Here is a 27,913-nt window from a genome sequence, read left to right as displayed (position 1 = left end):
TGCATCTGTTTTTTAAAACCAGGTTCTGCACCTGACGCACAGAACGAGTGCTCAATATCGTTGATCGACCCTTGCGAGGCCTGTTCCAAACCTCTGTATGACCCTGACCACTGTAGTGTAACTCGGTTTCAGGGTGTTACTGAACCTCTAAAAGCCTTGGCCATCTTTGTGGAGAGCAACAATTCTAATTCTCAAATCCTCAGAGAGTTCTTTGCCATGAGATGCCATGTTGAACATCCAGTGGTCAGTATGAGAGAATTGTACTTAAGGCAAATTTTAACTGCTCTAATACAAGATACACAACTTTGTATGGTCCTGTCGAGCAGATAAAAACAAACATGATGAATAGTACATGTGGCTTTGCATGGTTAAACAACATAGTGCTGTTATCACTTAGGGTGCACTCACTGTTGTTGCCAGCTATTTTGACAATAATGACTGTATGTTGAGTTATTTTCAGAGGGCAGTAAATCTATACTGCTATACAAGCTGCACATTGACTACTCTAAAATATATCCAAGTTTCATTTCTATAGTATTGTGCCTTGAGAAGATATACTAAAACGGTTGCTGAAATGTGAGATACTGTATGTACTTTTTAACAACAAAAGCTCGTCTTGCACCAGCCTGACCTCAAGCATTATGTAATGATGTTGGAAAGGTCATGCATGATGTAGGCGGAAGCACCCACCCAGTGTTTACAAAGCAAACAATCAAAGAAAGTCAAACGCCCTTTAAAAAAAGGTAAAACAACAATGCCAGATGATTTTGAAGTTGCAAGAAAAAATGTGATTTTTGAACCAAAGTACACAGATGAAGAACCAACTGCAAATAACCTTTCTAACATGATTACGTAATGTGTGAAGACACACATGCACATATTATACATAATATAAATATATATATATATACATACAGGCTACATTTTCATCATCCTGCGACCTATTTTTGACCCAGGGCTTGAAAACCTATGCCCTAGACTGTAGTTAGGTTCATGCAGAAACTTGTAAACTATGTTCTTATAGCTAGGCGCCTTTTACATGCTGTTTTGGAACCAGCAGTTATTCATTTACAAATTAAGCACTGTTAGTCACTGAATATCCAATTTCTGTATATTCTGTATATCTGTGACTCTCTCTGTCCATCAGCTGGTGAAGCTATGCAGTGGTATGATCGAAGCGGGTCGAGCGTACATCAGCGCCAATAAACTCTTCGTCAATGGCATTCGAGACTTGTCTCACCACTGCAAGAAGGAGGAGATGATCTCAGTAAGTTTCCCAGACAAGTATTAACTTCTAAATGACTCAGATAATAGTCAAACCTTCATGAGCTGTGTTAATTTTTCGATTTTTTTGCTCAGGAATGTCTTGAAAAGTGTGGCGAGAGCCTTCAGGAAATCGTCAACTATCACATGGTAAGACACATTTCCCCAGGCTTGCCCGAAACAAAACACACATGCACAGGTTTGAGTGCGAGGCTGTAATGATTCATCATACGGTACCGTAACCTGGCTGGGCCTGGAGTTCTCTCATGGGTGTTTTTATTATGAAAGCGTATTATGTGTGCCGCGGGGCGTAACTCAACCCCGAGAACATGGAGCTCTTTACACGGGGTGTTTCACATCATATGTGGTTGATTCCTTTCCACATGCCATTCAGAACCATTTGCAGAGTCATAAACAGGTTTGGGTTCAGTTTTGAGTTTTTGGACTGTCTTTATTGAGAAGACCGTATAAAGCAGGAAATGTTTAGGAACTGAAATGGAAATGTCGCAAGCTGGACTCAAACTCGTTTCGGTCTCACAAGCACCACAGATCAACATAAAACGGTTTGCACATGTGAAACCGTGTCTCGTTCGTTCTAGCGGGTGACTAATCACATTTATTGGTTAATCTGAAACTGTGTGCGTCATCATGCAAGACTTTTTGGGTGTTTTCCTGTTCTTAAGGATCGTGTAATTGAAAACAGAGACGGAGAGTGGCAATCAGTGTACGCAGCTCTACAAGTCTCCTGTTACCACAGCCACCTTCACTTTTAAAGAAAGAGGAAATACCAGGGCTGTGGTATAAAGGACTTGTGGCTTTTTAATTTGTCAGCCAAAGACTGCTGATCCCTTCCTGCTTGTAGCATCAGCAGCATTTGAACAGAAACAATCCCATGTTTCCTTTCTTCTCTGCGTTTCTTGGTCATTCTCGGTGCTTTTATGGGTAATTAGACTCAGTTTATTCTTGTGATAAACTGTTTTTGTGAGACATGACTGCGGTCAACGCTGAATTCCTGGACTTTGCCAGAAAAACGTCAAGGTCACACCCTCGGAAGAACTTGTTTACTAAAATTTGTTTACAAAAACTTTTCACTTCACACAACTGGCATTACAAAAATAAAGAAATAAATAAAAAATTGTACAGAGAGTCCCAAATTTTACACCATTTACTAGTTTAAGGAATATGGACATTGCATTGAAATATAATTATGTTTATGTCATGTCATTTTTTTTAGTTAGGGTAGCTAGTGGATAAATAATAATAATAAAAAAAACTGTCAAGATTTTTTTTATTGTCTCCTCTTTTTTTCCAATTAAAAAAAAAAAAAAAAAAAAGTTAAGTAATATAATAATGGTAGTTTTTTCGGCATGTTTCCTACACTTGTTAAACAACAAAAAAGCTTGTAAAATTGATTTTTTTTTTTTTAATCATGACAACTGAAACAAAATAAAATAAAAACTAAAATTAATATTCGTTGGTAAGTAAGACACATTAATGCAGGTGAAGTTAATTATAGATACTGTCCTATTAACTAGTGTTTATTTATATTTTGAATTAGGTTTTTCAGTTTTCATCTAAATTTTAATTTTAGTAATTCAACAAGCTTTTGTCCATTTTATTACATGATTCATATAATGTATCAGTTAGAATTTTAATGTTTTTATAGAATTCTTATATGCTCATCGAGGCTGCATTTACTGGATTATAAATACAGAAAAAAACATAATATTATTACAGTTTAAAATAATGGTGTTCTATGTTAATATATTTTAAAATATAATTTATTCCTGTGATGCAAGCAGAATTTTTATCAGCCATTACTTCATTCTTCAAAAATCATTCTAATATACTGATTAAATATCAATGTTGGAAACGTGTGCTGCTTAATATTTTTTTTTTGAAACTTGTGATTTTTTTTAAGGGTTTCTTAACAATATAAGTCTTTGCTATTTCTTTTTATCAATTTAACACATAATTGGTGAATGAAAGTATTAATTTCTTAAAAATAAAGAAAGATTCCAAACTTTTGGATGGTAGTTTATAATGTTACAAAAGATTTCTGTTTTTAATAAACACAGTTCTTTTTAGCTTTTTATTTGTTAAAAGAATTCTGGGAAAAAAAAAAACTATTTTAACATTGAAAATAAATCAGCATATTAGAATGATTTCTGAAGGATCGTGTGACAATGAAAACTGGACTAATGATGCTAAAAATTCAGCTTTTTCTCACTAGAATAAATTACATTTTAAAATATATTCACATAGAAAACAGTTATTTTAAATTCAAATAACATTTCGCAATATTACTTTTTTTTCTGTATTTTTATTCAAATAAATGCAGCCTTGATGAGCATAAGAAATGTCTTTAAAAATCCCAAACTTTGGAGCGGCAGTGTGTGTGTATATAAATATATACATTTCTATGTTCATGCTTGGGTCACACAGAGCAGCTGTTGTCTATGGGAGAAACGACAGATGAAGGCTGTGTGCTGAAAGAACATTACTTTAATTCACTCCTCTTGTTCCTGCTCTCTCCTGTTCTTCTCGGGTCAAAGCTGTTAATCTGCCACTCTATAAATCTAACTCCTGGCCATTTTACTCTGGATCTAATCTGTCTGCCTCATAACTCCAGGACGCCCATCGCAGCCAAGTCCCTGGATGCTGTGAATCAATGTCTCTAGATGGTGGAGGGCAGATTTTTTACATTTATTTACTTACTGACCAATAATAATAGCAAATATCATTTTAGTTTGAACACTTATTCTATTTTTATTCAGTGCCAATGCAAATGACAATCGCCTATTAAAGATTGATTTCGTTGTAAGACCTTTTAAGCAAAGTAAGATGCATTGGTGCACTTGTAGCATGGATGGTGTAAATCTATACTAATTACAGTAATTGAATGAAAGCCTATGTGTCTTTTGATCAGGCAGTGTAAATAGCTCTGTTTTGTTTTTACAGTTTATTGAGTTGTTGGAATCCAGACAGTCATAAATTGAACTAACCTGCTGAAATGACGCCTCACTGCCTCCCCACTGACTGTAATTACTGATATTATCTGTTTGGCAGTGAGGAGTGTGAAAAAGAGCCCATAGAAATGAGGGAGTGAGTAATGAGAGAATGTTTTTCACTTGTGATTTTAAAGGTGATAACAGGATGTTATAACAACCTCTACACTGCTTTAAGACTCATTTCTGGGCAGATTATAATAGTCTATTTTTGAATATGCATATATCAGTCTCAAGACGCATTGCACCAATTTTGTCGCCAATGGCATCCAATGTCATTGGCTCCTGTGAGTTTTCCTCACTACAGTATGTTCATGTACTGAAATATTGATTTTCATTTTCTCTGATGCTGAGTAATTTGAGGATGTTTCATATTTCTGAGTTTTTTGGAGTGCAGCTCTTGTTAGTGCCTGTATTTGTGTCTACCAATTCACAACATAGGGAGCTGTGTTAGAGATGTAGCGTTTGTGAGATGTTTTAAACAAACAAAAAAAATGTCAGATACTTGAAAGTGCTTATTTTGATATCTAGCATTTATCTTCAAAATTTTGATGCTTTTAAATGTTACATTTCATCTCTAGGGCTGCATTCTTTTCTGTTATTGTGGATTTGTGAAATGTCATCAGTTGCTGGCCAGGTACAGTTCTTCAATAGCCAAGTTCAGGTCTGATTCCTAGTGTTCTTGCTCCACCCATTTTATCAAGGATGTTTTGTGAGTTGACTTGAGCAGACTTAAGTCAGCCAAGTATCCAAGAATGCATTTTGCACAAACCATTAAAAACTAGGGCTGACTTTTTCTGGTCATCTAGTAGTTTTTTTTTTTTTTTTTTCATTTTAGGTGATTAGTCGACTAATTGCATGTTTATTAATAAACCCTTTTAGTCATAATGATGAGGTTTTAATGACCTACAACGCCTAATAACCACTCAAGCACACACATAAAGCTTGCCACAGCACACCAGCAGAAGTAATGATTATGAATGTGTCAGGTAAAAACAGAAAGGAGGTTGCATTAACAATTTCATAACTTGTTGATAAACTAGTGGTTAAGAGATGAAGTCAGCGACAATGACTCGTCATCTCCGCGGTAGTGCACTGCAAAAAATGCTTTTCTTACTTTGTCTTGTTTCCGGCAAAAATATCAAAAAATTCTTACATCAAGAATTGTTTTCTAGACAAGTATAAATTATTTTCTTGTTTTCAGAAACAAAACAAGTCAAAATAAAGTGAGTTTTTGCTTAGAACAAGCAAAATAATCTGCCAGTGGAGTAAGCAAAAAAATTATATTTCAAACGGAAAACGGATAAATTTTCTTACCCTATTGGCAGATTATTTTGCTCGTTTCAAGCAAAAACACACTTTATTTTGACTTGTTTTTTCTGTAAACAAGAAAATAATTTTACTTGTCTAGAAAATCCTTCTTGATTTAGGAATTTTTAGATGTTTTGGCTGGAAACAAGACAAAAAAATCTAAGTAAGGAAAGCATTTTTTGCAGTGTAATGCTCCTGTATGCATGTTTCATATGGATTACATAATCTAAGAATGTTGTTTTCCATTTGAGTTAGTTCATTTGAATTGCACTCTCTATACTGTAGATATATCTTTCATGTCTGTAAGGCAAGTATACACAGACTTTTTCTTTTCTCTTTTATTTTTTGATGCACCCAAGCTCACAGAGACCGAGTATGCATGAACCTGAACTATATTAATATTTTAATATTTTTAAAAGTAAACCAAGATTGCAAGGTCCTGCATTTTATTGTAATATAAATTACAATAAGGATAACCAAAGTAGGCAAGTATTTCTAGGAGGAGCTGAGTGACATTATCAATTGCGCTGATGTTCTTAGTTTGACCTGTTTTCTCCTGTTCTAATGAATTCATACTTCTGAGTCGAACTTGTCCGAAGTCCAAACTTTGTGTACTTTGTTTTGAGAAACACCTTTGGTTTTTGGTTAAGCTGATAATGACAGATACTAATCATATAAAACATGTTATGAAACTTCTTTCTTAATATGCGGTTGAAGACTGTTGTTAACTTGTGAAGTTCTAGCTGTCGTATAAATTTAACCACAGTTCATAGTTGCCTTTTAAGGGCATCGATTTGCATTTTGCTTCCTGTTAAAATCTCCAGAACTCCCTTATTGCTGCATTATGTAAACGTATACATTTCCAGAAGTGAGACTTGGCTGATACTCTTTATCGTTTCAAGATTTTCATTTTTGCCTTACCACAACTGAGGCTCTGAAACCCAGTTTACTTTCTTTCCACTTGAAAGCAACACAGAACCCTTTGACCGGCGTTATTGATCTCGTTCTCTTCCTGCGATGTCCCAGCGTGCTTTCTGCAACACGTTTTTTGAATTAAGCTAATTTAAGTATACAGTTCATGAACGGCCCAGACGTTTGGCAGCCGGGCTCTGTAAAGTGGTCTCGTATGGAACAGTTTTTTTTTTCTTCTTTACGCAGGAAGTCAAAAGCTGAGCAGGCAGTTCAGAGTCACATGCAGACCGTTCCAACAGCTTGCAGCCAAGTGCTGAACATGCTGTCTGCCTCCAGAGCGTGTCACTTCCATTACTGCTCCAAAGAAAAGGAGGTTACCATCTGATGTTCCTCATGCCAGTCTGGAACATTCGGATGCGACTGTTTGCTTTTCCGTGAGCAGCCATTCTCTTCAGGCTTTTTGTGTTCATTTAGTAATGGACTTTTAGAAAAATGTAAAACAAACTAGCTTTAAAACAAACTTTTCTGTCTTTAAGTAGTATATTTAATTTTACTACAAACAGTGACCCATATTCATATTAATAATGTCTTTTTTTTTCCCTTCACACATCTTCTTTACTGATGCTGTTTCCTTAATGTACACTAGCCTTCAACATTTATTAGGTTACTAATTTATTAGGTCACTAGGTCACTGTTTGTTTGCATGGTAAAACCTGGCGCAGATCTAACTTTAGGAATAATTCATATTATCAATTTCAGATAAAGTAGGTTTTAAATAAAAAAAACTGTATAACATAAATATAATTAAATTATAATTAAATAAATATAACTGCAAGCAGCACTATGCAAGCATCAGAGCAACTGAAGCAATAAGTAATTGAAGCCATTTTAAGATGATTTTACTTTACACAAAGTTTGGTGTCAATATGTCAAAGCTTTGCAGATTTAAACCTCAGAGTCATTTTGGCATCATGGCTCAAATTTGTTGCATTGCTATACAAAAACAGTTTTGTCTATCGACACAATCCATAACCTTGTGTCAGCACAGTCTGATGAAGATCTGACTTGATTTTGGTGAAATCGGATGAACAGTCTAGGAGGAGTTTGAAAAAGTAGATTTTCAACATAAATCAAAATGATACACACAAAATTAAGACAACTATGGCATAACTGGTCCAATGTTGTTGGCATGACCCAATGAATATTTTGAGATCAGTTTTATTACAATAGGCTAATGCAATCAAAAGTTATTAGCATTTTTGGAAATTTGCTAAGTAATGATAAACGAGTGGTTTATTACTCTTGACCAATCGGTGGCGCTGTTACCAAATTGATGTGGCTTGGTCAGTGTGAGGTGACAATGGCACACATAAAGTTTGGTGTAAATATGTCAAAGCTTTGCAAAGATACAGCCTCAGATGCAGTTTGGCATCTTTCCAGCAAATTTGTTAATGCGTTAAACAAAAACTGTTTTGTGTATTAACACAAAATCCATACGTTTTTGCCAGCATCGTCTGAACATGATCCGGGTGAAAATCGGATTAGTGGTCTAGGAGGACTTTGAAAAAGTAGGTTTTCAACATAAATTAAAATGGCGGACAGGAAGTTCAGCCAATTATGGAATAATTGGTATTGATGTTCCGATGATACTAAGTTTCGTAATGATACATCAATGCATTCATATCATAAAATATGGCATTTTAGGGCAAAATTCTGACATTGGAAAATTTGGTATCATTTGATTCTGCATTGTGCACCGAATCTAAAAAGTAATTTTGTCATTTTTGGCCAAACTATTTAGAAGTTATTAGCAAACATTTTTTTTATATCTCCTGACCACTAGATGGCACTGTGCCAAAACACTGCAAGTAGCCTCAAGTCATGCTTGTTATAACAAACACCAAGTTTGGTCTTAATATTGTAGAGATATATCCTCACATCCATTTTTGCATGCTCTTCGTCAAATTCGTTTGTGTGTTTTTCGAGACCAGTTTGACTAATAAACTTGAATTCCGTAACTTTTTGCCAGCATGGTCTGAAGATGATCTGAGCCAATTTTGATCAAAATCAGACAAACCTATCTAGGAGAATTAAATTAAAAGTAGCGAAAAATTTAACCTTATGATTTTTACATTTTGGTATTCATTCGACTCTACATGAGCCAAGGAGCCTTCCTTCTAGACCTTATGATTCCAAAGTTATTAGCATAAACATGAGTGACACTTTGGACAAGTGATGGTGCTAGAGAGTTTCAGTTAGAAGCTCCAAAATTGCTATCTTTATTGATGAGACTGTCCTCTATCAGTGTGCCAAATTTCATAACTTTCCCGCAAGCGGTTCTATGGGCTGCCATAGACAGATGAGCGGATAAAGAATAATAATAATAGGAATGGCAACAGATACAATAGTTCATAGTTGTATGATGGATTTACATATTCACAATTGTCTAATAACAAAAAAGCAAAGAGCAAAAGTCTAACAAAGAAAAAGGCAAAAAAATACCAATAAATAAATGAAAAAAGCTCTTGTACTCTTATCCTACTGCTTTGTTCCACTGCTTAAGGGCTGCAGATTCTCTATGACTGTGATGCTTCGCTGACTTTTGCGCTCTCTGTGCTTGCGTCTGGCGCTGGATGAAAGGTCTGTGCTTTCTGAAGGACTCTAGCACACATGTACGGCGGGCTCCAGGCCACGATTAAACCTCCTCTCACACGCGCTCGCTCCAGCTCATTCAGATGTTCCCCAGTTTCTGACTCTTGACGTCTTTCTTAGACTGTCACCCGAGGTCACGCCGTCAGTGCCGCTCACATGCTGGAGAAGATCTGAGGTAAAACAAGGATAGACGAAGTGAAATGTAATTAAAGAGAGCTCTCACAGTGCAGAGAAAGTGCGAACGTGAAAGAGAAGGTGTGATGCCGACGTCTAGAGATGTGACCGCAATGTGGCATCATTAAGTGCTCACTAAAGCATGCTGGTTAATTATTCCATTGAACAGTGTTCAACACAGATGCCACGCTCTGAACTGTTTAATTAGACTTTGATCTGGAGAAAATGTGAGTGGTGTTTGTCCAAAACCCGGGCGACAATGCTACAGTGTTGCAGCAGATTCATCATCTGAGGTTTGTTTCCCAAAAGTAGCCATAGCAAACTGTGGTCGCAGGTTCTGTCATTACAACGATTAGATGTTTCCTGAAACCGTAATTCAAAGAAATACTCCCAAACTGCATTGCTAGGTTATGTGGTTGGAAATACTTCATTCTAAGTGCATTTTAACACCAGCCAGGAAAAAAAAATTGTTTTGCAGAAGTTACACTCATACTTCCATTCTGTCATAAACGGTTCAGTCTGCTTGCCGAGTCCAGCTAGGACACCTAGGTAGGCTGTTTGTAATGCCTGATCAAACAAAAAAGTATCATGCATATAATAACAACTGATACATGTTTGTGTAGGTTATTGCCTAAGCAAGCAGATTTATTGGTCTAAGCTTGGTATCCTAAACTTGTAAACCGAAGGCTAACAAAAAAGTTGTATAATGCCACAATCTATAGCTTCGTTATATGTAACAGTTTAAAACACATTATTGCCTTGCTGAAAAAACAGCTAAAACCAGCCTAGGGTGGTTGGCTGATCTTAGCTGGTTTAAGCTGGAAGTAGCTGGTTTTAGCTGATCTCCAAGCCTGACCAGCTCCTCTAAAACCAGCCTGTTTTTTTCAGCAGGGTGTTCACAATAGCAGATGATATACACCATTAAGCAGTTTTGTAGGATCACTTTGTGCTCCTTGGCTGACTTGATTCAACATGCAAACTTTATTTCCACATCCTCAAAACATCTTGTGCATTCCTGTCTGCTAAATGCTCCTCTAGCACCCTTATGCCCAAAGTACACTTAGTATACCTGTACGCTTAGAGTGTGTGTCCAGCAGAGTGTCTTCAGTTTGCTAAAATTGCTGAACCCATGGTGATGGATATTAATATTAGAGATATTATCAGAGATAACATCTGGTACAGATGTGGATACTCAGAGACAGCAATATTTACTTCTTCTCTGTGACAGTAGGTGATATTTGTGCCACCTCTTCTCCACTGTGATTGAACGGGTGGGTAAAAAGTGACATTGAGTTTTAAAATTTTTTCATCTCTTGGCAAACAGAAAAAAAACACACGCAGTGCTCAGCATGAAATATATGTGACCCTGGACCACAAAACCAGAAAACTGAGATATATACATCATATGAAAGCTCAATACATAAGCTTTCTATTGATGTATGGTTTGTTTGGATAGGACAATATTTGTCCGAGATACATCTATTTGAAAATCTGGAATCTAAGGATGCAAAAAAAATCAAAATACTGAGAAAATCACCTTTAAAGTTGTCCAAATTAAGTTCTTAACAATGCATATTACTAATCAAAAATTACATTTTGATAGGTTTACAGTAGGAATTTTACAAAAAATCTTAATGTAACATGATCTTTACTTAATTTCCTAATGATTTTTGGCATAAAAGAAAAATCAATAATTTTGACCCATACAATGTATTTTTGGCTATTGCTACAAATATACCCCAGCGACTTAAGACTGGTTTTGTGGTCCAGGGTCACATATGGTTAACATCTCATTACACTGTAAGAGTGTTTAAATATGCTGCACTCCAATTGCAATTAATATGCTAGCCTCAGGAATTGCTTTGGTGGACACATGGCCTTACAGTTGAATGTCAAAGTGTATTCTATAAACACAGGTGCACTAGAAAGATTCATCTTTGTCCAGTGTCTGCGCTTTTTCTCTCCAGAAGTTATGACCAATAATGTCGTTATCCTGGTTTAAAGTTGAGTTGTGCTCATCAACGTTTTTGTTGTTGTGTCTCCAGTAGTTGTTCTGTCTCATCATTTTAGTTTTGACCAAGTGTGCAGTGTTGCCAAATACCTTCAATGAAATATAGCTAAGGCCAAAAAAATTGCCGAATATCATGTCTACTCACAATATTACACAGAATCACATCTCAGTTTGATAGTTTATCACCTGAGCCCAAGCCTCCGTTACTAATTCGCCTCAATAAAAGTTGCTAGGCAATTCAGTCAAAAGTCCACAGGCAGCGCTTTGCTATACTTTGAATTTACATAAACATGATGAGATTTTGCCTAAACTATGTGCTCTGGAACAAATAATAGATTAATGAGACTAAAGACTGCATGTAAGACTTACCCAAAATGAATTATTTGTCATGTTTAAACACTGTAGAGCGAAGCCAGCGGTAAATTCTAGAAGATCTTGATTCTTGAGAAGATCATAAGCACAGAACGGCCGCTGATGCCCAGGAGCTCACATCTCTGAAAACGTTGATGCAAATTTTCACATAGACGTTTTCTTTATTAACGAACTGCGTGTTTGAACTATAAACAAGTACATTATTGCCTGAAAACCTCTTTAAACTGCATTCTGTGACACAAAAATGGTAATATATATAAATACATTTTAGTGGATTTGGGCGTCCACCATGAAATTTGCTGCCAGAAGTACAAAGGTGAAACGGTTGTTTGAATTCTGTTGGACTCTAATATCACATTTTTAATCAGATTGAAGGACCAGAAAGAACTATTGTGTAAATGTAAATATTGGGAAAAGATTTCTTTGTCAAAAAGCAATCTCAGCAACGAGAACATTGCTAGATTTGGTGACAAAATCCCCAAATTGGCAAACACTACAAATGTGATGGACAAAACATTTTAATCTCCCCCTGGTGGCTCACTTTTGTAAAGGTCATAAACCCCGCCCTCTTCTTGTAAACAAATGAGACTTGAGACCTAAAACTAAAAAGAAAATCGAATTACACTTCAAATAAAAATTTTCCAGAGCATTGTTTCTGTCATTTTAGCTAGTACTCATTATCATGCTGAGAAATGTTCTAGTGTTTGTTTTGCTAATAAGTTTAGTGAGTTATCTGACGCTATAATAATGGGGTGTGGCATCATTATTATGCGCCTGTGACTGCGTTTGCAGGAATTTGGGCACAACCTTGATACCACGACTCCACCTCACCATCACCAAAGACTCTGCCTCCAAATGACGTCACCAGCACAAGATGACAGCAGCCATGGCATGTTTAGGATTGATTTTTCTACAGAAGGACATGGAGAAATCCACCATGCAAAAATGCTTTTCTTACTTTGACTTTTTGTCTTGTTTATATATATATAAAAAAAAATTAAATTAAGAAGGATTTTCTAGACTAATAAAAATTGTCTTGTTTTCAGAAAAAGCTAGTCAAAATTAAGTGTTTTTGCTTGAAAACAAGCAAAATAATCTGCCAATGGGGTAAGAAAAATAATCCTGTATTCTGTTTGAAATACATTTTTTTTTCTTAACCCCATTGGCAGATTATTTTGCTTGTTCTAAGCAAAAACTCACTTAATTTTGACCTTTTTTTCTGTTTTTTTTTCTTACGTGTCTAGAAAATCCTTTTTGATTTAAGCATTTTTAGATATTTTGGCTGGAAACAAGATAAAAAAATGTAAGTAAGTAAAGCATTTTTTGCAGTGCATCTTTTTTAACAGTCTGTGGTTTCGACTTGTTACTGTTGGGTCAGTGTTGCCACCTTATGGACAGACTAATTAGCGTAAACTGAGAGTCCAGAATAAATCTGTAAAGAGAAAAATATGGTTCATACTATGCTGATAATAAAATTGAGTGTAAACATGAGAGAATTAGGATGTTTGAGGTGGATGGATAGAAAACGCTGATTCTAGCCTAGTCTTTTGTAAAATGCAAAAGCTGGGAATTGATGAAACCGTGCAAAATGCAAACGTCTAAGCTTGTGTGCTTCCCCTTTTCCCTGTATTCCCTCTCTCTCTCTTCCTCACATGCCAGCTTTACCCTGAAGACATGTTGCCCTCCTGTTTCATGTGACATGCTCTGTCACATGTTCTCTCACTGCGGCTTATCGCTGCGTTTGTGACCTGAATCGAGATGATTGCAGCGTAAAGCTTTTCCTCTGGTCTCGTTCAGCTGACGTCACATATGATCTACAGTGACAGACGCCGGCACTGACATACCTTCATTCTTGCAGTCTTCCATGAGAGGTTTTCTGTGCAAAACCCCCAGGGTTTGACTCCATGAGCATGTGCACTGTATTCTCGTGTGTGCCATTGTTTGCCTTTTCCCAGAGCCTGTCCTGCGCAATGCATCTGTGACCTATTTAACCCTTGACCTCCAGTTGCCCGCTGTGACTGACCGTGAGAGAGAGTGTGGGATGGGTGTGGGGCTCTGGTGCAGTTTTTTGGGTTTACAAACACAGACCTGCAGCTGCTCTGCCATCTGCTGGTGATATGAGAGAAGTGCACCATTATTATTCAGAGTGCTTGCAGCCAGACTGGTCTTAATGTGTTTCAAAGGCTTTTGCCTGCCTAATGCTTCTCACTAAAAACTGGTCTTAATTTAGCATAATTTACATTTTTACATTTAAGTAATTGTTTCTATTCAATAAATGCAAATGCAAATGCAAAATCTTCTTTTCTGTAGTGCGCCGAACAGTAATTGAGTAATGGCAATGATTGATAACTATTGATTTACGCTCACCAAGTCTGCATTCATTTGATCAAAACCAGTGATATTGTGAAATATTATTACAGTTTAAGGCGAGACACTACAGGTGAATAGGGTAAAAAATTAATAGCTATCACCTTACTTACCCAGTTGATTGATTACATTGATAATTGCAAACATGTTTTGTATTACAAGTTTTCTAAAATGTTAGGTTTAAATATGCAAATGAGCCATTATTTAATGAAATTCTTGTTTAATTTATTTATTTATTTATTTTTTTGCATTTTTACAGAGGGCATTTTGGGTCTCATTTGTCACAACATAATTCAGAAAAAACTTAGAACAGACAAGAAACACTATATTTGTACAAAAAAAAAAATCAAGCAAATTAAAAATGAACAAATCCCTCTGTAAAAACCTTCAGAATATAGCCAGGAATAAAAATGTTAAGTTTGGTGTGTGTAAGTGCTACTGAAGTGGAGATTTATGGCTCAGTGTAGGAGAAAAAACTCTTTTTGAGAAAATGGCCTTTAAAAATATACATTTTAATTGAAATCTATTGACACAAATAGATAAAGTGCTATAAAAGAAACACTTAACAGTGTCTTTGTGTGTTTTCTTTCAACTAGTCTGTAAAAACTCTTTATGAAAAACCAAAAAGCCCAAAATCTCACACTATAGGTGCATGAAAAAACTCCATTTTTGCCTGCAGTGTCTCCCCTTAAAATGACTGCTTTCTGTTTTAATATATTTTAAAATGTAGTCTTCAGTGTCACATTTTCTCTCAGAACAGAAACTGTTCTAATATGCAACATTTCTTATAATTATCAATGTTAAAAACAGCTGTGCTGCCTTATTTCATTTTTTGGAAACCATTTATTTCCAGGATACTTTAACCAATGGAAAGTTCAAAGGAACAGATGAATCCATTTTTAATGTGCCATTACTGCATAAGTATTCATTTATCATTTTTAATCTTAAAAACCTTAAAAACCACAAAAATTTGAACAGTGATGAGGAATTTAGACTATTTCGGCTCATCATACTAGTTGTCAATTTCAATTCATCCCAATGATCAATGACTTGTTCCGTTGCTCATTCTGTAATCGACATGGTTATGGCAGTAGGTGGCGACAAGCGTGTGTCTTTTAGTGTTATTAGTTTCAGAGTCATTGAATTATTCACAAGACTGAATTGAGAACTAGATTTGAATCACATGCTAAACTGAACAACTGAATAATTGCTCATTTGCTTTATCAGTGGGTCTCAGTTGATTTGACGTTTTTAAATCTCATTCACTAAAGGAGATGTATTGAGTCTACGAAGGCAAAATTTGGTCCCATACTTCAAAAGAGAGAGCCATTCGTGTAAAATTAGATTTTATTGTTTTTGTTTGCTTAAAAGGTTCCTTCACAAAGGACACACCACTACATCTTATCTGACCAATTAGGCAACAACCAAGACATAAAGTCCTACCCGTTTCCACTGACCCCTGTTTTATACAAAATACTGTAAGTATTTTTCAATTTGAAACCAATACATTTATTTTCCTTTTGTATCTTTTACAGATCCTTTTCGACCAGGCCCAGAGATCCGTAAAGCAACAGTTGCACAATTTCGTGAAAGAGTGAGTCCTTTCTTCTTTCTCCTGCCTTTGTTTCTGGATTCTATTCCCTTTCTGATGAGTGTCTTACCCTGCAATATGTGTCAATACGCAGGGATGTTCGAAAGTTTAAAGAGACGAAGAAGCAGTTCGATAAGGTGCGGGAGGATATGGAGATCGCCCAGGTGAAGAACGCACAGGCACCTCGCAACAAACCTCACGAGGTGGAAGAAGCCACCAACGCCCTCATCACGACCCGGAAGTGCTTCCGACATCTCGCCCTGGACTACGTCTTACAGGTATTTCACAATAAAAGTGATATTTAACCCCTAAATGAAAATTATGTCATCATTTACTCAGTTAGCAAACATGAGCATCTAGGAGATATTTTGAAGAATGTTGGGAGCCAAATAACTGATGGTCCCCATTGACTTCCACAGTATGGGAAAATAGAATGAAAGTCAATGGGGACCACCATCAGTTTAGTTACCAACATTCTTCAAAATATCTTTTGTGTTCAGCAGAAGAGAAAAAAAAAATCTTGCAGGTTTGGAAAAGCTTGAAGGGGAGTAAATGATGACAGGATTGGATGAACCATCACTTTAATACAATTACATTTAAATCTCCAAAACAATGAAAACAAAGTAGAGTTCACTCAAAAATGACAACTGTCATCATTTAATCACCCTCATGTCGTTCTCTATTTTTGAAGAAAGTCAGTGAGGTTCCAGTGTTGTTTTGAACCCCATTAACTTTTACTGTATAGACCAAAAAATTAAAATAGTGGAACATTTTTTAGAATTAAAACTCACAAAAATATATTTACACTGCAGTTGTGTTTAAAATTTAGGCCTAAGACATCCCGAATTAAAAATTGAATCCCAAATTTTTCCCAGACATGAAAATATCCAAATCTTTTGTCATTAGTAATTCTTTGAAATAATCAATAATTATTTTTGGAACATTTTTTTTGGAAAAGTTTGTGAAAAATTGTGTTTTGTAGTTGGTCACAATTGTGACTGGTGGGATAATATGTGACCCTGGACCACAAAACCAGTCATAAGGTTAAATTTTACAAAACTGAGATATATACATCATATGAAAGCTCAATAAATAAGCTTTCTATTGATGTATGGTTTGTTAGGATAGGACAATATTTGGCCGAGATACATCTATTTGAAAATCTGAAATCTAAGGGTGCAAAAAATCAAAATACTGAGAAAATCACCTTTAAAGTTGTCCAAATTAAGTTCTTAACAATGCATATTACTAATCAAAAATTACATTTTGATATGTTTACAGTAGGAATTTTACAAAAAATCTTAATGTAACATGATCTTTACTTAATTTCCTAATGATTTTTGACATAAAAGAAAAATCAATAATTTTGACCCATGCAATGTATTTTTGGCTATTGCTACAAACATACCCCAGCGACTTAAGACTGGTTTTGTGGTTCAGGGTCACAAATGTATACTGAATTAACATATTTTTCCAGTCATAAGAATGGTTATATATTTTAGCCCAGCTATTTTAAACTGTCTGATTACATTCTAGGGTTACTATTATGCAAAATAAACCCCAATGCAGCATTGAAAGGAATACTAAAATTATAAAAGATAAAAGACTAAAATATCATCAACGTATTTCAAAATTGTAACTTTATTGTAACACATATCATCAAATTGTTATATTAGTGCTACCAGTATTGCAACATCAATATTCTAACTAATTTGAACTTTTGATTTAGTGCAATGTTTTGTCATTGCAACATTTTAGTGCAATCTTCACAAACAACTGCATTGGATTTATAATGCATACCTAAGTTCACTGTTATGCCATGTTTACTCATCCTATGACCACACTTGACAAAACTGAACATAAGTGAATTTATATATTAATACTAGACACAAAATCTTTGTCATATCTACAGTAAATGTTAACATGCTTTACTAGCCTTGTGTTTTGGAACTTTGATGCAACCTTCGTCGTCTCATGGTGCAAACAGGAAATAAACAGGAAATATTTAATTGAGACCATTTTTTTTCCATGTTTGCAGGAAGTGCACCGAAACATCAGTCAGTAAAGTGTTTAGAGCTTTTACAATGAAAGCCTTTGTTGTGGGATTAAATGGGTTTTCCTTCTTCATAAAAGCTATGTCAGTTTCTGGACAGTCTTGGATGCTATTTTGACTCTGAAACAGCCTCCGGGACTCGCAGCGGCGGTCTGACGGATTGGACCTGACTGCTCCTTCCCATCTTCAACAACCCTCATTAGCTCACATTTCATAGCATAATGTGACCTCCTTTGTTCTCTCCAGGCCTTGTGTCCTGTGAAGGCTGTGAATTGTATTATTTCTATCGACCATTTTAGCGTCTATCCGTGTTTTGTTTTTAGGAAACTTGTTTGGTTGACTAGATGAATGGCTATGCGGTTTTGGTTAAGTGTCCCAAACCAAATGCAAAATGGTGTGCTTTTTGACTGTAAAGTCTTTATATTGTGTCCTACACTCTTATAAAGGTGCTTCAAAAGGTTCTTCACAGCGATGCCATAGAAGAACCATTTTTGGTTCCACAAAAATAATCTGAAGAACCTTCTTTCGCCATGAAGATGTTAAAGGTTCTTTATGGAGCCATTTAGACAAAAAGGTTTTTCTATGGCATCGTGAAGCACCTTTATTTTTTTAGAGTGTAAGCTTATGATGTCTGAGACATTTCTGTTTTACAAGACTATTAAATATAGGGCAAAAATAAGCTGTAGTGTCCCTAATGGCCACTGTGTGGAGCAGGGTCATGTGTAATTACTAGACTAACACATGTAAGTAGACACAGCAAGGACTAGCTTGTTTTCATATCCTAAAGTCTAAAACATAAAAATGTGGTTATTAAAAGTTAAAAGTGTCAAGAATGGATTTGGGGCCACTGCCAGGAGCCCCGAAAGTCCCTTATGATCTTGCTGTGCCAAAAGTAGTTTGTTTTGATCATAATACTAGCAGCTTTGTGGTGAAATAGTAACCCAATATACTTCTGTCAGAATCACCTAAAACTGACTGCTCTTCTCTTGATATCTTTTTCAGATCAACGTTCTTCAGGCCAAAAAGAAATTTGAAATTTTGGATTCGGTGAGTTCAAATGCCATTATAAACCGGAGTTCTCCTCCTCTGTAGTTTTCTGTATTGAGCGTTTCTTCTCCTCCACAGATGCTGTCGTTCATGCAAGCTCAGTACAGTCTCTTCCATCAGGGCTTCAACCTTTTGGACGAGATCAACCCCTACATGAAGAAGCTGGCTGCTGAGGTGAGACACATCTACACACCTGTCCTCCAGGATCAGGATCTCATTAACCGACATCATTAGAGCCCTCTGTTCACCTGCTCTCCCAGACACCTGTGCCTAATGCTGGACATACGGCGACGAGCCCCAGGCTCCAAATTAATACGGGCATAATGAGCGAAAATGAGGGATAACGTCTATCCATGAGGTTGCCCTGCTGAAAAAAACTGCATATGCTGGTTAGGCATGTTTTGGTGCTGGGATGCTGGGATGCTGGTTTTAGCTGGTTTATGCTGGTCTTTAGCTGGTTTATGCTGGTTTATGCTGGTCTTTAGCTGGTTTATGCTGGTTTATGCTGGTCTTTAGCTGGTTTATGCTGGTCCTTTGCTGGTTTATGCTGGTCCTTTGCTGGTTTATGCTGGTCCTTTGCTGGTTTATGCTGGTCTTTAGCTGGTTTATGCTGGTCCTTTGCTGGTTTATGCTGGTCCTTTGCTGATTTATGCTGGTTCTTTGCTGGTCTTTAGCTGGTTTATGCTGGTCCTTTGCTGGTTTATGCTGGTTCTTTGCTGGTTAATGCTGGTCATGTTGCTGGTCAAGGACCAGCATAAACCAGCAAAGGACCAGCATAAACCAGCTTAAACCAGCAAAAGGACCAGCATAAACCAGCAAAGGACCAGCATAAACCAGCTTAAACCAGCAAAGGACCAGCATAAACCAGCAAAGGACCAGCATAAACCAGCAAAGACCAGCATAAACCAGCAAAGGACCAGCATAAAACCAGCAAAGGACCAGCATAAACCAGCAAAGGACCAGCATAAACCAGCTAAGGACCAGCATAAACCAGCAAAGGACCAGCATAAACCAGCTAAAACCAGCATAAACCAGCAAAGGACCAGCATAAACCAGCAAAGGACCAGCATAAACCAGCTAAAACCAGCTTAAACCAGCAAAGGACCAGCATAAACCAGCAAAGGACCAGCATAAACCAGCAAAGGACCAGCATAAACCAGCTAAAACCAGCATAAACCAGCAAAGGACCAGCATTAACCAGCTAAAACCAGCATAAACCAGCAAAGGACCAGCTAAAACCAGCATAAACCAGCAAAGGACCAGCATAAACCAGCTAAAACCAGCATCCCAGCACCAAAACATACCTAACCACAATATGCTGTTATTTTCAGCAGGGTAACAGGCACATTATATCTGTCTCAGACAGGCTTAAAGACAAGCTGAAAATAAAATTCATCCCATTTACTTAATTAATAATGTAGGGTTGTGCAATTAATAAAAATTCAGTTTCGATTTCAAATATGAAAATACAATAATCGAGATAAAACGATTATTGCTTCCAATTCCGCCCCCTTTGTGCATTTTCGCTTCTTTATAAAAAGCCAATTTCACTTGCAAATCAGTAAAATCATGTAACGTGACTTGCATAAAATGGGACGTGCTTGATTTATTAATGTTTATTCGATGTTGTGTTTTTAAAAGCACGAAAGAGAATTTGCGCTGTTCTGTGTATGTGTTCGGAACAGAACATGGACATGAACGTTTAGCGTAAGATGCGTACCTGAACGGTCAAATACATGCAACCAGTGTTGGGGGTAACGCATTACAAGTAACGCAAGTTATGTAATAATAGTACTTTTTTCAAGTAACTAGTAAAATAATGCATTACTTTTTAATTGACTAACAAAAATATGAGTTACTTTTTCAAATAACGCCAGTTACTTTCCCCCCATTTATTGATTAAAAGCTCTCCTGTCCTCATGTTGAGAGAAATTGTGAGTAAGATGTTACTTTAGTTCTAGAATAAATGTGAACATGCATTAATTCATCTCACTCACTAAAAAAAACAGATACAGTATTCCTCAAAATTAACAAAAACACTGAAATTCAATGCAAACCTGCAATAATTAAATATGTTAAATAATACAAATATCCTTTATGTATTTAATCCCATTTTATTAACCGATGTCTTTGCTGCCGACCTTTGATGATCCTTTTCATCCATACTAATGAGCAAAAATTACTCAAGATAATCTAACATTTGTTTTCCCTTTTTTTATTGCTGAAGAGTTGATTTTTTTGTCTTCTGTGGTCTACTGTATAGACATCAATTTACTTTTCTCTAAGGCTTTTGGTGTATAAAAGCTTTTACATTTGCCAAAAATAGAACTTTTTATATTAAAAACAAACAAGCAAGCCCTGCCCAGATTTAAAAAGTAACGCAAAAGTAGCGTAACGCATTACTTTCCATTAAAAGTAACTAAGTAACGTAATTAGTTACTTTTTTAGGGAGTAACTCAATATTGTAATGCATTACTTTTAAAAGTAACTTTCCCCAACACTGCACGCAAATATGTCAAAATGCAGCGTTTGGTGATTATTCGTGTAAATCTGCATCAGTTATGTCTGAAATTAACGTAAAGAGTTGAGAATGAAAATCCGTGTGTAACAGTATATTGGATCCATGCAGCTCTTAAAGCGGCCACAAGTAATATTCCTTCTGCTGTCTCTGTGCTTAATGTTAATAAAACAACAAAAGACAGACAAAATCACTCACTGCTCTCGACGAAGGGACTTTTGTATTTTTTATTAGAAACAAAGCATGTTGAATTCCTACAGTGAAGACTGTTTTATGTTTTATGCTGTTTAATTTTACATTCATTTAATTACATTAAATTTCCAGAAAAAAAACTAATTTGTATCTTTTTTTTTTTTCTTTTCTATTTTATTGCTGTCTTTAAATTAATCAATCATATAAAGTTCTGGACCCACTCATAATCATGTTAAATAATCATGATTACAATATTGACTAAAATAATCACGATTATGATTTTTGCTATAGTCTAGCAGCCCTATAATAAAGTCTTATTTGCATGATTCATCACTGCATGTCATTCGAAACAATAAAGTTTATATTTTAGTAGATTTTATTAGACTTTATTAACTTACTCAGCATTTTTTGCTGATGTAATCAAGGCTGGTATAACAAAATTTAAAGTGATGATTGTATTGTCTTCTACTAAATACTGTTTTGCCATGTCGCATTGTCAAAGGTTAAATGTTTTTGCAAATGCAGTTTGATGACCACTGATGTTTGCATACATTTAACATTTTGCTAGTATTTTTTAACAAATAATTACAAAAACAGAAAGTGGCACAAAGTATATGTAAATTGTTGTTTTCTAGTAAAACATACTCCAGTCATCTTTTTTCCCCCCACAACAGTCGTGTTTGTCTTTATATTTCAGTTGGATCAGCTGGTCATAGATTCAGCGATGGAGAAGAGAGAGATGGAGCACAAACATGCCACCATACAGCAAAGAGTGAGAACTGCTACTTGTATATTTTCACTGCATCCTTTGTTTCCATGCCTTGTATCTTTCTTGTCCACTGAGTACTTTTTGTAGGGATGCACCGAAATGAAAATAGTTTTTTCGAGTTTTCCCCCATGTAATTTGCCAATTTTTTTCACCATCGCATTAATTAAATAGCCAATATTTGCTTTTTACAGTTTTGTCTTGCTTTTCAAAGAAAAAAATCAATTACAAAACAACTATTTAAAAATATTTATTTAAAACTGAACATTTTTAACATTCTAGTAGACATTATAGCCTATCAACAAAGCACAATTGAACTTAAAATGAATAAGTTAGTAAAATAACATTCTTTGGACATTTTTAAGACCCCCTTCTTGAATCAGGCATGTGTTTTTAATGCACAAATAAATGCAGCCTTGCTGAGCAAAGGAGAATGTTAGAATACATGTATTAATAGAGCTGTTGGAATGATTGTCATTATTTTTGTGTTACTCTATTTTATTTTACAGAACAACAGTAAAATGACAATACTAACATTTATGAATGGTGACTTTTATTTTGGCGAAACTCACAAGAGGACCTCAATACTGCTTTTTGCTGACAGCAGCAGATTTATTAATAAATGATTGTCATTAGCAGATTTTCCTTGCGCTTTGGACTTGAACCCTAGCCAAGTAATGATTTTTTGCATCTTTCTCAGACAGTTTTAAATGCTTCCGAACATTCGGTGCATCCCTACTTTTTTGTCATCTGCTGTTAAATCTTTATTATATCTCTTTCTTCTCATCTAACTGTCTCTTTCCATTGATTGGGTGACGTTAATGGTATATGAAACCCATCCCATACTTTAGATGGTCTATTTAATCTGGTTTGACAGATGTAGGTGTGACTGAATTATTAATCCTAAAATAAAAATGGGTAGGAAGTGTTTTTCTGCTGAGAATCAGCTGCAGGTGACAGTATTTCCTCTGAAGCACTGACACACTTCCCATTATAATATGTGACCCTGGACCACAAAACCAGTCATAAGGTTAAATTTTACAAAACTGAGATGTATACATCATATGAAAGCTCACTAAATAAGCTTTCCATTGATGTATGGTTTGTTATGATAGGACAATATTTGGCTGAGATACATCTATTTGAAAATCTGGAATCTGAGGATGCAAATGAATCTAAATACTGAGAAAATCACCTTTAAAGTTGTTCAAATTAGGTTCTTAACAATGCATATTACTAATCAAAAATTACATTTTGATACATTTACAGTAGGAATTCTACAAAAAATCTTCATGGAACATGATCTTTACTTAATTTCCTAATGATTTTTGGCATAAAAGAAAAATCAATAATTTTGACCAATACAATGTATTTTTGGCTATTGCTACAAATATACCCCAGCGACTTAAGACTGGTTTTGTGGTCCAGGGTCACATATTGTCGTGTCACTCAACGCCTTTGCTGTCAGGTTCGTGAGAGTTCATGTAAACGCCAGCTCGTCTGAAATGGCTGCTAGTGATAATGCTTCCAGAAGAAACACTCTCCCCTCATGTGCTTGTGCTTCAGCTACATATGACCTCCTCTGTTTATGTCGAGTGTTTGCTCAGAGTGCTTCATCACCATATCAATAAAGGATGATGTCCTGTCCTGTCCTGTCCAGATCTCTCTGGGAATTTGGCCCTCAAGACACACACACACACACCCTCTCTCTCTAACATCCATCTGCTAGCTCATTGCAGGCCAGCAGGGCATCTCTGCCAGCAGATCCGGGCCAGAAACACTCTGACTTTTCCCTGTGACCCTCAATCTTTGTCTCAGCTTGTCTTTGTTCAGATTCCAGTAGTATTGATTCAAGTGTATTTGCTCTGCCAGATTTAAAATTGAATCTGATTTGAAATGTTGCTCATCAATCATAAGTTTGTGGCATTTCGGGGACTATTTGCATTGATCATTAAGATCTGGACGTGGCAGTTTGGCTGCGTTGATGATTATAACTAATGTGCTCAATTAGCAAGATGATGGATGTGTGTTGTTTATGAATACGGTTGAGGTCAAAAGTTTACATCCCCCTTGCAGAATCTGCAAAATGTGAATATTTGACCAAAATAAGAGGGATCGTACAAAATGCATGTTATTGTTTATTTAGTACTGACCTGATTAAGATATTTCACGTATATAGTCCACAAGAGAAAATAATAGTGTAGTAAAACTGTGTTGTTACCTGAATGATCCACAGCTGTGTTTTTTGTTTAGTGATAGTTGTTCATGAGTCCCTTGTTTGTCCTGAACAGTTAAACTGTCTGCTGTTCTTCAGAAAAATCTTTCAGGTCTCACACATTCTTAGGTTTTCCAGCATTTTTGTGTATTTGAACCCTTTCCAACAATGACTGTATGATTCTGAGATCCATCTTTCCACACTGAGGACAACTGAGGGACTCGTATGCAACTATTACAGAAGGTTCAAACACTCACTGATGCTCCAGAAGGAAAAGCAATGCATTACGAGCTGGGGGTGAAAACTTTTGAACAGAATAGAGAATGTGTAATTTGTTCTTATTTAGCCTAAATATCATATTTTATTCATTTAGTACTGTCCTTCAGAGGCTACATAAGTTACTTACATGTTTCCCATAAGACAAAATTTGTTAAATTTACCCTGATCTTCAAATTTCAAAAGTTTTCACCCCCGGCTCTTAATGCATGGTTTTTCCTTCTGGAGCATCAGTGAGTGTTTGAACCTTCTGTAATAGTCCCTCAGTTGTCCTCAGTGTGAAAAGATGGATCTCAAAATCATACAGTCATTGTTTGAAAGGGTTCAAATACACAAAAACACTAAAAAACCAAAGAATTTGTGGGAGCTAAAGGATTTTTCTGAAGAACAGCAGGCAGTTTAACTGTTCAGGACAAACAAGGGACTCACGAACAACTACTAAGCCTATTGTAAAAAGGACTGAAAAACATGTAATTAATTTAATTTTTCTTTCTCCTTTTCCTAACTGTCTGTTGTGCCGCCCATATCCAGACTTTGATGCAGGTGAGTCTGTTTTCTCATAATTCACAGGTCGAATTGTTGTTCTAGTTATAGACAAAAAATGGCAATAACCAGGGTAAAAAAATGAAGATTTTATTTTTTAGTTACATACATAATTACATTTTAAAAGTATCATACTGATGCCTAATGTACAGTAAATAATTCAATAACAATATTAATGAATAGTCCTTATTTGATACAGTATAGTAAAGTATGCTGTTGTGGCTCATTTGTAGTATTTAAAATGATTAATTTAGTTTTTTTAGACGAAATAGGATGTTTTATTTATATATCTGTCATTTATTAGTTATTACTAGTTGCTTATAAAGTTAGCATTAATGTAATAACAGAATTACATGTAATTAAAATTTAAAAAAAAACAACAACTCTATTTTCCATACAATATATTACAATACTGTGACCTCTAAATGCACAATGAAATTTGGTGCATCTTTGTGTTAAACCATTTTGCATTTCTGCTTTTTGTAGATGCTTTTATCCATTTGTGCTTTTAGGTAATATAATTTTCGTTGCTAGCAAACAGCTGCTACAAGATCACATCATGTTTTCCATTTTAGGTTCCAACAAATGTGTTTTTGAGGTAGTTCAGTCAGCCTTAGGGATGCATTGATTGCTGATCTATAAAGAATGGCTCTGTGGCGTCACATGCCACATTCGGTGTGATCAGTGTGAGTGTGTTTAGGAGCGGGAGACAGGAACAGCACTAAATCACATTCAATGCTTGTGGTGACAATGAACCAATGAAGACATTTCACAGCAGCTGGTGTCAATTTGATGTATGTTTTAGATGTTTATACAGCAGTATCGTGGATTAACCTTAGTTTATGTGCAATTTTTGGAGAACACGTATTGTAAAAAAAAAAAAGAAAAGGGGTTTTGAGATTGTCAAGGGCATGTAAGGCTGAACCTGCATCTTCAGCCGTGGGCTTTTGTGTCACTGGGACACTACACTGCAAAAAACGCTTTTCTTACTTAGATTTTTTGTCTTGTTTCCAGCCAAAATATCTAAAAGATCTTGAATCAGGAAGGATTTTCTAGACGAGTAAAAATGAGTGTCTTGTTTTTAGTAAAAACAGGTCAACATTAGGTGAGTTTTTGCTTGAAACAAGCAAAATAATCTGCCAATGGGGTAAGAAAAATAATCTAGTTGTCTGCTTGAAATAAGATTTTTTTTCTTACCCCATTGGCAGATTATTTTGCTTGTTTTAAGCAAAAACTCACTTCATTTTGACTTGTTTTTACTAAAAACAAGACACTCATTTTTACTCGTCTAGAAAATCTTTCCTGATTCAAGATCTTTTAGATATTTTGGCTGGAAACAAGACAAAAAATCAAAGTAAGAAAAGCATTTTTTGCAGTGTAGGGACTTTCATCTCTAAGAAGCTTACACAGCTCTAGTGAAAACCAAAAAGTATTTTCCTGCATTTCCTCATTTGTATGTGGAACCAGAGATCGGCATTTCAAATTTGTGTTTATAGTCTTAGCGAACTCGTATTTCATTGTGAATGAAGCATAATAATAATAATGGAAAAGGCGAATCTGCCAAAATGTCACAAAATGAAAAAAAAGAGTGTTTCCAGGATCTTTCGACGTCATTCTCTCTCAAACACACGTGTTCACCTCACATGCCCACATTTCTCTCTCTCTCTTGTTCTTTCTCCCATACTCTTGCTCTTGTACAATCTAGTCTCATATTCCAAACAAATCAATGCATGGCACGTTCACTCTTCATGTGTTTGCTGTTCTCGCCAGAGCTCTCATGTTGATTTCGGATGTGTGCGCTATTAAAATAGAAACTATGAGATGTGATCTTGGACCACAAAAACAGTCATTAGGGTAAATGTTATGAAATTCAGATTTATATATCATCCGAAAGCTGAATAAATCTTTCCATTGCTGTATGGTTTGTTAGGATAGGACAATAATTGGCTGAGATACAACTATTTGAAAATCTGGAATCTGAGGGTGCAAAAAAAAAATCTAAATATTGAGAGAATCACCTTTTAAGTTGTTCAAATGAAATTCTTAGCAATGCATATTACTAATCAAAAATTAAGTTTTGATATATTTACGGTAGGAAATTTATTAAATATATTCACGAAACATGATCTTTACTTAATATCCTAATGATTTTATTCCTTAAAACTCAATAAAACATTTTTAAGAAACATTCAAATTTGTGAAACCTGCATGTTCTCCTGAGTAACAAAACAACATAAATGTTAATCTGAAATGTGGTTCAAACTAAATATATTTATTTTATGTGCACAACTTTGACTTTTAGATGAAAAAGTGATCCGTATTTCATGCAGCAGTGGTTCATCAATAGTTCATCAGTCCCAAATGTGTGTGAGATATGAGAAAGATATTTTACAAAGGTATTTTGTGAGAAATCTAATTATTCATAAAAATAAAAATAAAATCACTCAAAAAATAAGGTGCCTACTCTCAGATAAATGAGGATTACGATTAATCAGATGCAAATAGAAACACAAAATCAGTCCTAAATGAAAGAAAACAAGTTGACAAAAAGATTAAATCCAATATTAGGTGAAAATATAGCATAATGACAGATTTATAAGCATTTGTTTGAAGTCCGGTCATTTTTGACCCAGGAACACCAC

General features: G+C 35.6%; 1 protein-coding gene across 1 annotated transcript in view; it reads left to right on the top strand.

Moving 5' to 3' along the window:
* acap3b (ArfGAP with coiled-coil, ankyrin repeat and PH domains 3b) overlaps window positions 1–27,913 on the top strand; it is a 235,515-nt gene that overhangs the window by 61,271 nt on the left and 146,331 nt on the right. The window contains exons 3-10 of the mRNA XM_073825433.1: window positions 1,148–1,267; window positions 1,360–1,413; window positions 15,606–15,664; window positions 15,756–15,939; window positions 18,717–18,761; window positions 18,840–18,935; window positions 22,169–22,243; window positions 25,260–25,271. Of these exons, the coding sequence (XP_073681534.1) occupies window positions 1,148–1,267; window positions 1,360–1,413; window positions 15,606–15,664; window positions 15,756–15,939; window positions 18,717–18,761; window positions 18,840–18,935; window positions 22,169–22,243; window positions 25,260–25,271 (645 nt within the window). The remainder of the gene's footprint in view (window positions 1–1,147; window positions 1,268–1,359; window positions 1,414–15,605; window positions 15,665–15,755; window positions 15,940–18,716; window positions 18,762–18,839; window positions 18,936–22,168; window positions 22,244–25,259; window positions 25,272–27,913) is intronic.

The sequence above is a fragment of the Garra rufa genome, chromosome 20, assembly GCF_049309525.1.
Source record: "Garra rufa chromosome 20, GarRuf1.0, whole genome shotgun sequence".
NCBI lineage: Eukaryota > Metazoa > Chordata > Actinopteri > Cypriniformes > Cyprinidae > Garra > Garra rufa.
The sequence above is the reverse complement of the archived record's forward strand: the minus strand, read 5'-3'. Positions and strand labels throughout refer to the sequence as shown.